The 12,504-nt window shown below is 57.1% G+C and overlaps 3 protein-coding genes across 3 annotated transcripts; all 3 read left to right on the top strand.

Moving 5' to 3' along the window:
* Positions 1-878: 878 nt before the first annotated feature.
* Positions 879-4,336, top strand: TGME49_323020 (KRUF family protein; the record flags this gene model as incomplete). The annotated part of the gene is made up of 5 exons (XM_018783054.1): positions 879-1,230; positions 1,534-2,010; positions 2,367-2,765; positions 3,099-3,626; positions 4,050-4,336. 5 exons carry the CDS (start codon positions 879-881, stop codon positions 4,334-4,336), a joined length of 2,043 nt encoding a protein of 680 aa, XP_018634744.1.
* Positions 4,337-4,925: 589 nt separating this feature from the next.
* On the top strand, positions 4,926-6,395 carry TGME49_323010 (hypothetical protein). The gene has a single exon (XM_018783053.1). It carries the CDS (start codon positions 5,019-5,021, stop codon positions 5,784-5,786), a length of 768 nt encoding a protein of 255 aa, XP_018634743.1. The 5' UTR covers positions 4,926-5,018; the 3' UTR covers positions 5,787-6,395.
* A 370-nt stretch (positions 6,396-6,765) lies between these two features.
* On the top strand, positions 6,766-11,997 carry TGME49_323000 (KRUF family protein; the record flags this gene model as incomplete). Its single annotated transcript, XM_018783052.1, has 7 exons — positions 6,766-6,893; positions 7,825-8,003; positions 8,592-8,792; positions 9,097-9,573; positions 9,930-10,327; positions 10,426-11,188; positions 11,612-11,997. The coding sequence occupies 7 exons, from the start codon at positions 6,766-6,768 to the stop codon at positions 11,995-11,997; spliced, it is 2,532 nt and encodes an 843-aa protein (XP_018634742.1).
* Between the last annotated feature and the right edge of the window lie 507 nt (positions 11,998-12,504).

Raw genomic sequence — 12,504 nt, 5'->3', positions numbered from 1 at the left:
ACACACGGTATGGAACATCGCTGCCCGGACACATGGAATTGCAACATTCGTCATTTTGCGGCCTACACCACAGTGAGCGGCCACGTGACCGACGTCAAGTCGCACTGTGGTTGAGGCAACAGGAGAGAACCAGCCGTGAGCGGTATCGTACCGTAACACGACTGCTACTCATGCTCCCCAACACCTGACACACAACGCTGCATCACATGGGGGTGTCCCTGAGGGGTGACACGTGACACTGGGTTGCACGTTGGACCTTATAGGGGCAGCATAGCTGACGCGAAGATAATTTCAATTGGCGTTTCTGGGCACCAGTCGAAAAGAACAGCTGGGACGGTGCCCAACGTCTACTTGTACCTCATCTGCGCAGCCCATCGCCTCCAAGAAAGAGGGCCTCCTACCGGTCTGCACTTGGGCAGTGAATGTGGCCTTAAGCGCTACCGTGACGTCGCTTGACGGTACTCCGCCGTGACAGTGCGCACAGGTTCAGGACGCGCCGCATGTCATCGCAGCGTCTCGCGCAGCAGTTGCCCGCTAACGCTTTTGTCAGCTACGCCCGCCCGTGCGTCGCTACTGAAGCGTTATCCGCATTTGACTTCGCTAGGAAGCCACAGTGGTCGAAGAAGGAAGGCGTCCATTCAACCATTAATACGTACGAATCCAAACCGACTGGCTTATGCCTTGAAGGCCACCGACCACCCTTGTTTTCTTGGCTTCCCAATGGGGCACTGTGCCCTTTGCTCGTTGTTGAGAGAACCCTTCGTCCGTCCCCACAGTGCCCAATCTGTAGCGATACAGGTTACATGTTTTCTTCGGTGGCTGGCCGGATTTCCGTATGATGGCATGTGGGTGTGTGGGACAAGGCATTATACCGGCAAATGGTGGCTTGGCCGGTTGTCGTGGGAACGACACTCGTCGGCTTGACCTACTTGTTGCACGCCGTCGTGTACGGGCTGACAAGTACCAGCTGGAATGCTGCACCCTCCGCTCTGTGTCGAGTTCTGTGCACGGCATCCCTCGTCTTTGTAGGGATCTCCAACTCGTTTCTTGGTGCTCTTGGTGCGCGTGCTCCGGATGATGGCGATCTGGACAAGCCTGCTTTTCAGCAGTCGCTGGCAGGTAGTCAGAGTCAAGAAACAACGTCTCTGGAATCGCCTGCCTCCACGTCGTCAACGGGCTCTGTGCCTGTGCCACCCGTTTCCAGCCCCACGCCGGAGTCGAGCGACCGTAGTGAGTTGTAAAACTCTAATCGCAGTTGGGCAGTCTTTTGAGCAACAACCCTGCGACTGGACCAGGCGATGCTAGAGCGTGTTCCTCTTTTTATCCCTTCGCTTAGGCCGTCGTGGCGTGTAATGCGTCAAGGTTGCGGGGGCCGTCTCGGATCATGTTGTCATGCTTACCCATAGCAGCCTCTCAGACGCAGCGTGACCCGTTGGTATATCCGACGCAGCATGGCACCGCTGGGGGGTTGCCACATTGTAGAGGTGGCAACGTCGACTTCTTCGTAAACTGTGGTGCTCTGTTGATTTACAGGATCCCACCGACAAGGTATCGCAGCCTCACCCAGATCTGAGGGAGGGGCGGCTTCGGGGAGGTCGGCTGTCGGGGGACTAGGCCTTGCCCGAATTGTTACGGTGTCAGGCCGTGGAACCCTGACACTCGGAGAGCTTGCGATGGAGCAGTTCAGGAGGCGGGCGATGGAGGTGCGAGAGAAATGGGAGAACGAGGAGCGCTACGTGAGGAGGAATGTTGGGCGTGTCATCGTAAATCAGTCCTCCCGTCCTACTCTCTCACGAGTGCAGAAGTGGACGGCATGTGCAAGACACCGGTTTCGAATGCGATCAGTTGCACGGCTGCGGGAGGCCGCACGACTGGAGTCTATGGCAAGCGAAATTGCTGCAAAGCTGCTAGCAGCAGGCGTCGATCTCTCGCACGTCCCAGGCGGCGCCTCGCTGACACCCGGAGCGAGCGATCAGGGCCCGCGGGTTGGCGGCGACGCAGCCGCACCAGGTAATCTGTGACTCAAGCGCGCTGGAACGTTTATCGTGCTACTGGGGTTGGCACACATGTGTGGCGGAGGCAACAGACGGGTAGCGTTTCTGGTCGGCATTGTCCGAAGAGGCGTGAGGTCCGTCCGTCCATTTCGAGGGGGGACTCGACCCATAAGAAAAACAGAACACGCTGAATCTACATAGCCATGCGTGCCGTGAATGGGTTTAGTTGTGGCCGTGATGTTGCCACCGTCTTGCCATCACCTAATGGGTTGCTGTGTTTTGCCAGACACACGGTGAGCAAGTAGTACAGTGAATGCATCTGAGGCTGCCATTACCCCTCATTTATTGTGTGGATTTCTGCCCTGGCGCCAGGTACGTCAAGTGCCGGTGCACCCCCAGGAACGGCCATGCAATTGTACGTGCGTTTGGGTGTTGCCGCGCTGAGGAAGGAAGCGAACGAGCTCGAGGAGCTGTTGGCTAACAAGGATTTGAATGTCGAACAACTGGTCGCGGAGCGCATGGCTACCAGCCTCACTCCAAATCCCCCTGATGCACTTCTGCATCAGTTGCGGAATCACGCAAGGGGGGTGCACGCTAAACAAGCGACCCGCCGGAGAGAGAGAGCAGCGACTCTTCGGGCCCAGGCAGATATATGGGAGGGCCGTCTGGCCTCAGGTGACTTGACGCAGCAGGATCCCGATGAGGGCTCCTCCTCCAGGGAAACAGCACCCCAACCAGCATCGAAATCGGACACTACACAAGGCCGACGAGGTGCGTTTCCTGCGGCTCTCAATCGGCAAGACGGCAACCTGACAAACAGTACCAATGCACACTAATTCCAGTATTTGTCAGCTAACAACGTTTCACAGCACCGCAGCTCGAACATCCACTACACGCGAGCATCCGGCGACGTCCAGATGTCGGCCGCCCGCTCCGACGCGTATGTCGGGTATGCTGGGACGTTCAACGAAGGGTGTCTAGGAGAGAAAAAAGGAACCTGTCGACTGTGGGGCCCACTGTTGAGAAAGTGGAAGACGAAGGCGATACCATTTGGCTCTGTCAGTGAAACGACCAGTGGCGCCGGATGCTGTTTTGTGTTTTCAGCCGGCCGCCGCCGTGGACGTCAACAGGGGCAAGACGCAGGCGAGGGCACCGCAGCTACTGGCCCGAGTGCCCCGTCTGTGAGCAGCGCGTCGCCCATGTCCCGCCTGGAGGGCTCACTAAGGGGTACACTGCTCGGGAGCAGTGTTCCGCTTCCAGGAAGGGGGAATGTTGCCTACGCCAAACTTGCAGCTGACAAGCTGCGACTAGAGGCGGAGTCTATGCTCACCAAATGGGGGTCGCTCGAGGTTTACGTGAGAGGACGGATTGCCGATCGAATGCTGGAAGAGAACAATCGGAGTCCTAGTGTGGCTGAAGTCCGGTCCTGGTTGCGTCGGGCTCGGCAAAGGTACTACCGTTGGGGAGCACACCGCACGCAACAAGCTGCTGAGTTGCGCAACAGAGCCGGATATCTAGACACACAGACGCCAGCAGAGGGCGACTTCCTACGAAGCCCCCAGGAGACGCCCACTCATCGACCTCCTTCCTCTACTGATCTGCCAGGTGATGAATCGGAAGGAGTCTCAAGCGGTGAGTTCGTGATTCTGTCCACGGAGTGCATTCTCCGACACTCCAGCCTGTAGAACTCGATGTGCCATTGTATCTCATTCGCAGGTATCATGCTCCGCCCTGGCAAAAAGGCTTCACTATGTCTCCGTCTCGTGGAAACAGAAATTGTTTAGATTAGTGAGTGACATCCCACCGAATGTCCATCAATTGTTCGGAATAGTGACAAGTGGACGTCAGCTTGGTTCGCGCACGGTTAATCGCGAGTAGTCTGTGCGAAAGGGGCCGAGACACAACATCTCTTCCTCAGCTCCGCGCAGACACACGCGCACACCGCGTTTTGGGCTGCGGTTTGACTACGCCAGAGCTGGACAATACGCAGCGCACCTCTTCGGGACACTCCGACAGTGCTGTATACCCTTATCGGTACGTTCTCGGTGTTGGCAGGATTTCCACCCAGGCCGGCACCACGGGCGCCTGACCTTACGTTTGCGGACCTTGCCATTTCGAACTTAAGGAGAGAGGCAAGGATAATAGAAGCCGCATGGAGCCATGGAGAATGTTTTTATGTTGCCCAGCAAGCCGCCCTTCGCATGGTGCGAGAGAACGATCCCTCACCTGGGCCGCTCACACAGCGAGAGTGGGCGTACAATGATAGAAAGGTCTTCCGTGCCGAAGTTATGGTTCAACAGCAAAGGGCTCGAGATCTGAGGGATAAGGCGAACGCCCTGTAACAGGAGCTTCGCACCCTGCTCTCGTCGGCATCGGGGCAAGTCCCAGAACCGCTGCGCGAATCCGGATCGACTGGTGAGTCTCCGCTGCCCTTTGTGATGCCGAAGATGGCTCCACCATTGAGCTACATCAGCAACGAAGCTAATCGCGACTTAACACGGAAGAGTTCCTATTTTTCTACATCTTTCTGTTTCTTCTAGGTCGTTGACACGGGTCGGTATTAGACAAGATTCAGTCTAGCCATTTCCCTGTCGTTGCCCATCAGGCGGTGTGTCGTCGAGATTGGGCCTCTGTAGTGGGTGGTGTGAGCTGTGACTTCGTCGAGTGCTGTCCTATATACTCATGCTAGCAAGGGTGCGACGAAACGTTTCTCGTCCAACTGCGACAGTCACGACGACAGCATTGTGCTCGCGTCTGCCTCTGATACTGTCTGATGCCCAGAAGATTTTATCAGTTCCTTGACTCGAAGCAGGCACTGGAGGTAATTCTACCACACACGACGCCGCACGATACGCGAATCGTTTCAGTTTCGTCTACCATGTGCTGTGTCGATTCGTCTGGGCAGTAGATCCATCAGCGGAGCAGTCCGTCGAGCGTCCGTCAGGAAAAAGGAAACAGAAACGGAAGCACCTGTATCATAGCAGTGCCGAGAGCGCCGGCGAAGGCCCATCCAGAGGCGGTGCTATGCTTCCGGCGCTGCCCCTTTGGTTGACCCCAGTCTCGGCGGTGCACATTGCGACTCGTCAAAGGGACCCCAGCAATCCGCCTGTCGCTGTCGGGCCTTCTCCTGGATCGTCGTCACCTGAGCAGCACTTGCCGGCTGCAAGACGCTCCCAAAGAGGATCTGGTCCATCGTCATCAACACGTGAACATCCGCCACCGGCAACTGGCGGCCCGCTGCCGCAACGATATACGCCAGTACCCACCACAACACCTCCGTACCCCGCCGACGTCGAGCGTGGCCTTGGTGACCCCACACCGCCCCACCCCAAAAAGCGACGGCTCCTTGAATTTCTGTCTGATACAGCCAGACTCGAAAAAACTCCACCGGGACACCGCCAGCCGCTTGGGCGTCTCGCGCTGACGTCAACAGCGAGCCACATGGCGTCAAGCTCCCAAATGGCCTCAGGCCCACCGCAAGTGCCTAGTCCAGCAGAGACACATGGTAGACCGTCTGGGAGCGGCGGCGACATCATTCCGTCTTTGTCTCTGCCGCTCAAGAAGCGCCCACTGCGGGGACCTGCAGCTCCCGGCCACGCAGCGGCCGCCGCTGCCACGCCTCTTGTCCGGCAGCCCCCTTTCCCCTCGGGATCGCTCGCGAGTGCGGGCACTACATCTGGAACGCCATCCCAGCCACCATCTTCCATGGAGCCGTCAGCACCTGCGTCGGCGCCTGCAGGTGACCCAGGTGTAGAACCGCGTGGACAGCTTCGCCCTCCAGATCCCCACTGATGCCTTGTCTCATGCACTGCAATCAGAGCATCAGTGATGAGCCGGGTACAAGGATGTGAGCAGGCGGTTGGCATGCGACACACCTGCGTCGACCCGAAATCCTGATATGCATATCATGCGGGATCCTCGCCTCGATTTCGGACTACATAGAAGATGGTGACCGAGGCTGCCTGGAAAGACAGACCGTTCGGTTGCCGGCGTTGGACACGAGACGATGTAACGTCGCCAGTGTTTTCCCGCCCGCTCCACGTAACAGCATCGCCACATTAGTCACTAGTCCTCTCATCCCCATGACGTACATGCGTGCGCCGAACACACGTGTCTTCTTCATCTAATGCTTTGCAGAAACACGTCTATCGATTTCTCTACATTGGCTTGCGGATGGGTAGAAGGGCGAGTATACGCCAGACTGACGCCGGTCTGTTGTTCCCGTTCGTGATGAGCCATTTGTCGCGGTGGTCCGTGACTATTCGCCCTTGCGCCTCACGCCGGGTTAACCAGCTTTAACGCGTGTGCCACAGACATCGAGTCGGGGAGATGCACTTTTCCATTCGGTCTTGATGGCCGCGCCTCTCGTATGTGGTGCGATGGATAAAAGACTCCAATGACTCTAGGAAAGGGAATACGCTTGTTTGCTCTCGAGTGGGGCTGGGCCAGTTGGCAGCGTAACACGTCCTACCAGTGTCATACCACAGTCTCGTCCAGGATCCGTATTCACGCCAACACAATGATCTGCGCACATGCCGCAGATATCCATGAAGCCGACATAGATGTTATCGATCATGCGTATTTGCGCATGCCGACTACACCGACACCTAGACCTACCGCACCCTGCGACACAGCCGACCTGCAGCGGCGCAGGAGTACTCATGTCGCCCCTCCGCAGCGCATGAGTACTCGTGAATGCTCGTCCAAGTGGCTGCATCACTCGAGCGAACACTTCGCAATTTGAGGACAGGAGTGCCTGTGACGTTCGACAATGGTGACGGCGGCAGTGTTCCGCCAAATGTTCATCGCGCTCCCTGGTGCGCGGGTGAACGGAGACCTGCCTGTCACTCAGTTGTGCGGCAAGCACTGGAGCGCCGAAATGCATATGGTGATCTCAAGGTAGGCTTCGAGACCTCCGCACGAAAAACGAATGTCGCCTCCTTCCCTGTGCGCGGTTGGCGCTGTGTGTGTGCCACGCTAGTCGCACCCCGCTGGCGCTGACTGGTATGCAACACAAGACGCGTCAGCGTCATGTCGTCGCTCATGCCAGTCACCAATGGACGGCGAGGAATTTGACGGGTCTCACAGCCCTCTCACGCTGTGTATCAGCCTCGGATCTAAGGCACCTGCGGGGGTGGGTGTCAACAGGAACTGTGACATGCGCTGCGGAGATGTGCAAACCTAACTCAATATTCGGAGTAGTCGGGAGCAGCCCGAGTAGGCAGATCGAAAGACTGTTCCGCAGTGTTCTTCTCAGTGGCTTGATCAGAGCAGTGACGGTTGCCAGGGGAAAAGAGCACCCTCCGGTCCTCGATGATTAGACCCCTTGCGTAGGCCTTGAAGCGGAGAATTGGAGGCACTATTTGTGTTGCGCCCACAGGCACCTTCGGAGGAAGATAACTGACGAAGTTGATCATGGTGACGATAAGATCTGTGCGGTCCTAAAACGTAGAGCTCTGGAGCCACACGCTGCACCGCGTCGCTCCAGCGTTGGCTGTACAATTTGCACCGTCACGAACACATGGTGAAGTTCTCACACTGCGGATCACGCAACGTGGCAGACTGGAACACACGGTATGGAACATCGCTGCCCGGACACATGGAATTGCAACATTCGTCATTTTGCGGCCTACACCACAGTGAGCGGCCACGTGACCGACGTCAAGTCGCACTGGGGTTGAGGCAACAGGAGAGAACCAGCCGTGAGCGGTATCGTACCGTAACACGACTGCTACTCATGCTCCCCAACACCTGACACACAACGCTGCATCACATGGGGGTGTCCCTGAGGGGTGACACGTGACACTGTATTGCACGTTGGACCTTATAGGGGCAGCATAGCTGACGCGAAGATAATTTCAATTGGCGTTTCTGGGCACCAGTCGAAAAGAACAGCTGGGACGGTGCCCAACGTCTACTTGTACCTCATCTGCGCAGCCCATCGCCTCCAAGAAAGAGGGCCTCCTACCGGTCTGCACTTGGGCAGTGAATGTGGCCTTAAGCGCTACCGTGACGTCGCTTGACGGTACTCCGCCGTGACAGTGCGCACAGGTTCAGGACGCGCCGCATGTCATCGCAGCGTCTCGCGCAGCAGTTGCCCGCTAACGCTTTTGTCAGCTACGCCCGCCCGTGCGTCGCTCCTGAAGCATTATCCGCATTTGACTTCGCTAGGAAGCCACAGTGGTCGAAGAAGGAAGGCGTCCATTCAACCATTAATACGTACGAATCCAAACCGACTGGCTTATGCCTTGAAGGCCACCGACCACCCTTGTTTCCTTGGCTTCCCAGCGGGGCACTTTGCCCTTTGCTCGTTGTTGAGATATACTCTTCGTCCGTCCCCACAGTGCCCAATCTGTAGCGATACAGGTTACATGTTTTCTTCGGTGGCTGGCCGGATTTCCGTATGATGGCATGTGGGTGTGTGGGACAAGGCATTATACCGGCCAAATGTGGCTTGGCCGGTTGTCGTGGGAACGACACTCGTCGGCTTGACCTACTTGTTGCACGCCGTCGTGTACGGGCTGACAAGTACCAGCTGGAATGCTGCACCCTCCGCTCTGTGTCGAGTTCTGTGCACGGCATCCCTCGTCTTTGTAGGGATCTCCAACTCGTTTCTTGGTGCTCTTGGTGCGCGTGCTCCGGATGATGGCGATCTGGACAAGCCTGCTTTTCAGCAGTCGCTGGCAGGTAGTCAGAGTCAAGAAACAACGTCTCTGGAATCGCCTGCCTCCACGTCGTCAACGGGCTCTGTGCCTGTGCCACCCGTTTCCAGCCCCACGCCGGAGTCGAGCGACCGTAGTGAGTTGTAAAACTCTAATCGCAGTTGGGCAGTCTTTTGAGCAACAACCCTGCGACTGGACCAGGCGATGCTAGAGCGTGTTCCTCTCTTAATCCCTTCGCTTAGGCCGTCGTGGCGTGTAATGCGTCAAGGTTGCGGGGGCCGTCTCGGATCAGGTTGTCATGCTTACCCATAGCAGCCTCTCAGACGCAGCGTGACCCGTTGGTATATCCGACGCAGCATGGCACCGCTGGGGGGTTGCCACATTGTAGAGGTGGCAACGTCGACTTCTTCCGTAAACTGTGGTGCTCTGTTGATTTACAGGATCCCACCGACAAGGTATCGCAGCCTCACCCAGATCTGAGGGAGGGGCGGCTTCGGGGAGGTCGGCTGTCGGGGGACTAGGCCTTGCCCGAATTGTTACGGTGTCAGGCCGTGGAACCCTGACACTCGGAGAGCTTGCGATGGAGCAGTTCAGGAGGCGGGCGATGGAGGTGCGAGAGAAATGGGAGAACGAGGAGCGCTACGTGAGGAGGAATGTTGGGCGTGTCATCGTAAATCAGTCCTCCCGTCCTACTCTCTCACGAGTGCAGAAGTGGACGGCATGTGCAAGACACCGGTTTCGAATGCGATCAGTTGCACGGCTGCGGGAGGCCGCACGACTGGAGTCTATGGCAAGCGAAATTGCTGCAAAGCTGCTAGCAGCAGGCGTCGATCTCTCGCACGTCCCAGGCGGCGCCTCGCTGACACCCGGAGCGAGCGATCAGGGCCCGCGGGTTGGCGGCGACGCAGCCGCACCAGGTAATCTGTGACTCAAGCGCGCTGGAACGTTTATCGTGCTACTGGGGTTGGCACACATGTGTGGCGGAGGCAACAGACGGGTAGCGTTTCTGGTCGGCATTGTCCGAAGAGGCGTGAGGTCCGTCCGTCCATTTCGAGGGGGGACTCGACCCATAAGAAAAACAGAACACGCTGAATCTACATAGCCATGCGTGCCGTGAATGGGTTTAGTTGTGGCCGTGATGTTGCCACCGTCTTGCCATCACCTAATGGGTTGCTGTGTTTTGCCAGACACACGGTGAGCAAGTAGTACAGTGAATTCATCTGAGGCTGCCATTACCCCTCATTTATTGTGTGGATTTCTGCCCTTGTGCCAGGTACGTCAAGTGCCGGTGCACCCCCAAAAATGGCCATGCAATTGTACGTGCGTTTGGGTGTTGCCGCGCTGAGGAAGGAAGCGAACGAGCTCGAGGAGCTGTTGGCTAACAAGGATTTGAATGTCGAACAACTGGTCGCGGAGCGCATGGCTACCAGCCTCACTCCAAATCCCCCTGATGCACTTCTGCATCAGTTGCGGAATCACGCAAGGGGGGTGCACGCTAAACAAGCGACCCGCCGGAGAGAGAGAGCAGCGACTCTTCGGGCCCAGGCAGATATATGGGAGGGCCGTCTGGCCTCAGGTGACTTGACGCAGCAGGATCCCGATGAGGCTCCTCCTCCAGGGAAACAGCACCCCAACCAGCATCGAAATCGGACACTACACAAGGCCGACGAGGTGCGTTTCCTGCGGCTCTCAATCGGCAAGACGGCAACCTGACAAACAGTACCAATGCACACTAATTCCAGTATTTGTCAGCTAACAACGTTTCACAGCACCGCAGCTCGAACATCCACTACACGCGAGCATCCGGCGACGTCCAGATGTCGGCCGCCCGCTCCGACGCGTATGTCGGGTATGCTGGGACGTTCAACGAAGGGTGTCTAGGAGAGAAAAAAGGAACCTGTCGACTGTGGGGCCCACTGTTGAGAAAGTGGAAGACGAAGGCGATACCATTTGGCTCTGTCAGTGAAACGACCAGTGGCGCCGGATGCTGTTTTGTGTTTTCAGCCGGCCGCCGCCGTGGACGTCAACAGGGGCAAGACGCAGGCGAGGGCACCGCAGCTACTGGCCCGAGTGCCCCGTCTGTGAGCAGCGCGTCGCCCATGTCCCGCCTGGAGGGCTCACTAAGGGGTACACTGCTCGGGAGCAGTGTTCCGCTTCCAGGAAGGGGGAATGTTGCCTACGCCAAACTTGCAGCTGACAAGCTGCGACTAGAGGCGGAGTCTATGCTCACCAAATGGGGGTCGCTCGAGGTTTACGTGAGAGGACGGATTGCCGATCGAATGCTGGAAGAGAACAATCGGAGTCCTAGTGTGGCTGAAGTCCGGTCCTGGTTGCGTCGGGCTCGGCAAAGGTACTACCGTTGGGGAGCACACCGCACGCAACAAGCTGCTGAGTTGCGCAACAGAGCCGGATATCTAGACACACAGACGCCAGCAGAGGGCGACTTCCTACGAAGCCCCCAGGAGACGCCCACTCATCGACCTCCTTCCTCTACTGATCTGCCAGGTGATGAATCGGAAGGAGTCTCAAGCGGTGAGTTCGTGATTCTGTCCACGGAGTGCATTCTCCGACACTCCAGCCTGTAGAACTCGATGTGCCATTGTATCTCATTCGCAGGTATCATGCTCCGCCCTGGCAAAAAGGCTTCACTATGTCTCCGTCTCGTGGAAACAGAAATTGTTTAGATTAGTGAGTGACATCCCACCGAATGTCCATCAATTGTTCGGAATAGTGACAAGTGGACGTCAGCTTGGTTCGCGCACGGTTAATCGCGAGTAGTCTGTGCGAAAGGGGCCGAGACACAACATCTCTTCCTCAGCTCCGCGCAGACACACGCGCACACCGCGTTTTGGGCTGCGGTTTGACTACGCCAGAGCTGGACAATACGCAGCGCACCTCTTCGGGACACTCCGACAGTGCTGTATACCCTTATCGGTACGTTCTCGGTGTTGGCAGGATTTCCACCCAGGCCGGCACCACGGGCGCCTGACCTTACGTTTGCGGACCTTGCCATTTCGAACTTAAGGAGAGAGGCAAGGATAATAGAAGCCGCATGGAGCCATGGAGAATGTTTTTATGTTGCCCAGCAAGCCGCCCTTCGCATGGTGCGAGAGAACGATCCCTCACCTGGGCCGCTCACACAGCGAGAGTGGGCGTACAATGATAGAAAGGTCTTCCGTGCCGAAGTTATGGTTCAACAGCAAAGGGCTCGAGATCTGAGGGATAAGGCGAACGCCCTGGAACAGGAGCTTCGCACCCTGCTCTCGTCGGCATCGGGGCAAGTCCCAGAACCGCTGCGCGAATCCGGATCGACTGGTGAGTCTCCGCTGGCCCCTTTGTGATGCCGAAGATGGCTCCACCATTGAGCTACATCAGCAACGAAGCTAATCGCGACTTAACACGGAAGAGTTCCTATTTTTCTACATCTTTCTGTTTCTTCTAGGTCGTTGACACGGGTCGGTATTAGACAAGATTCAGTCTAGCCATTTCCCTGTCGTTGCCCATCAGGCGGTGTGTCGTCGAGATTGGGCCTCTGTAGTGGGTGGTGTGAGCTGTGACTTCGTCGAGTGCTGTCCTATATACTCATGCTAGCAAGGGTGCGACGAAACGTTTCTCGTCCAACTGCGACAGTCACGACGACAGCATTGTGCTCGCGTCTGCCTCTGATACTGTCTGATGCCCAGAAGATTTTATTCAGTTCCTTGACTCGAAGCAGGCACTGGAGGTAATTCTACCACACACGACGCCGCACGATACGCGGATCGTTTCAGTTTCGTCTACCATGTGTTGTGTCGATTCGTCTGGGCAGTAGATCCATCAGCCGAGCAGTCCATCGAGCGTCCGTCAGG

The sequence above is a fragment of the Toxoplasma gondii genome (assembly GCF_000006565.2).
Source record: "Toxoplasma gondii ME49 unplaced genomic scaffold asmbl.1161, whole genome shotgun sequence".
Lineage (NCBI taxonomy): Eukaryota > Apicomplexa > Conoidasida > Eucoccidiorida > Sarcocystidae > Toxoplasma > Toxoplasma gondii.
This window is presented reverse-complemented; position numbering and strand designations above follow the sequence as displayed.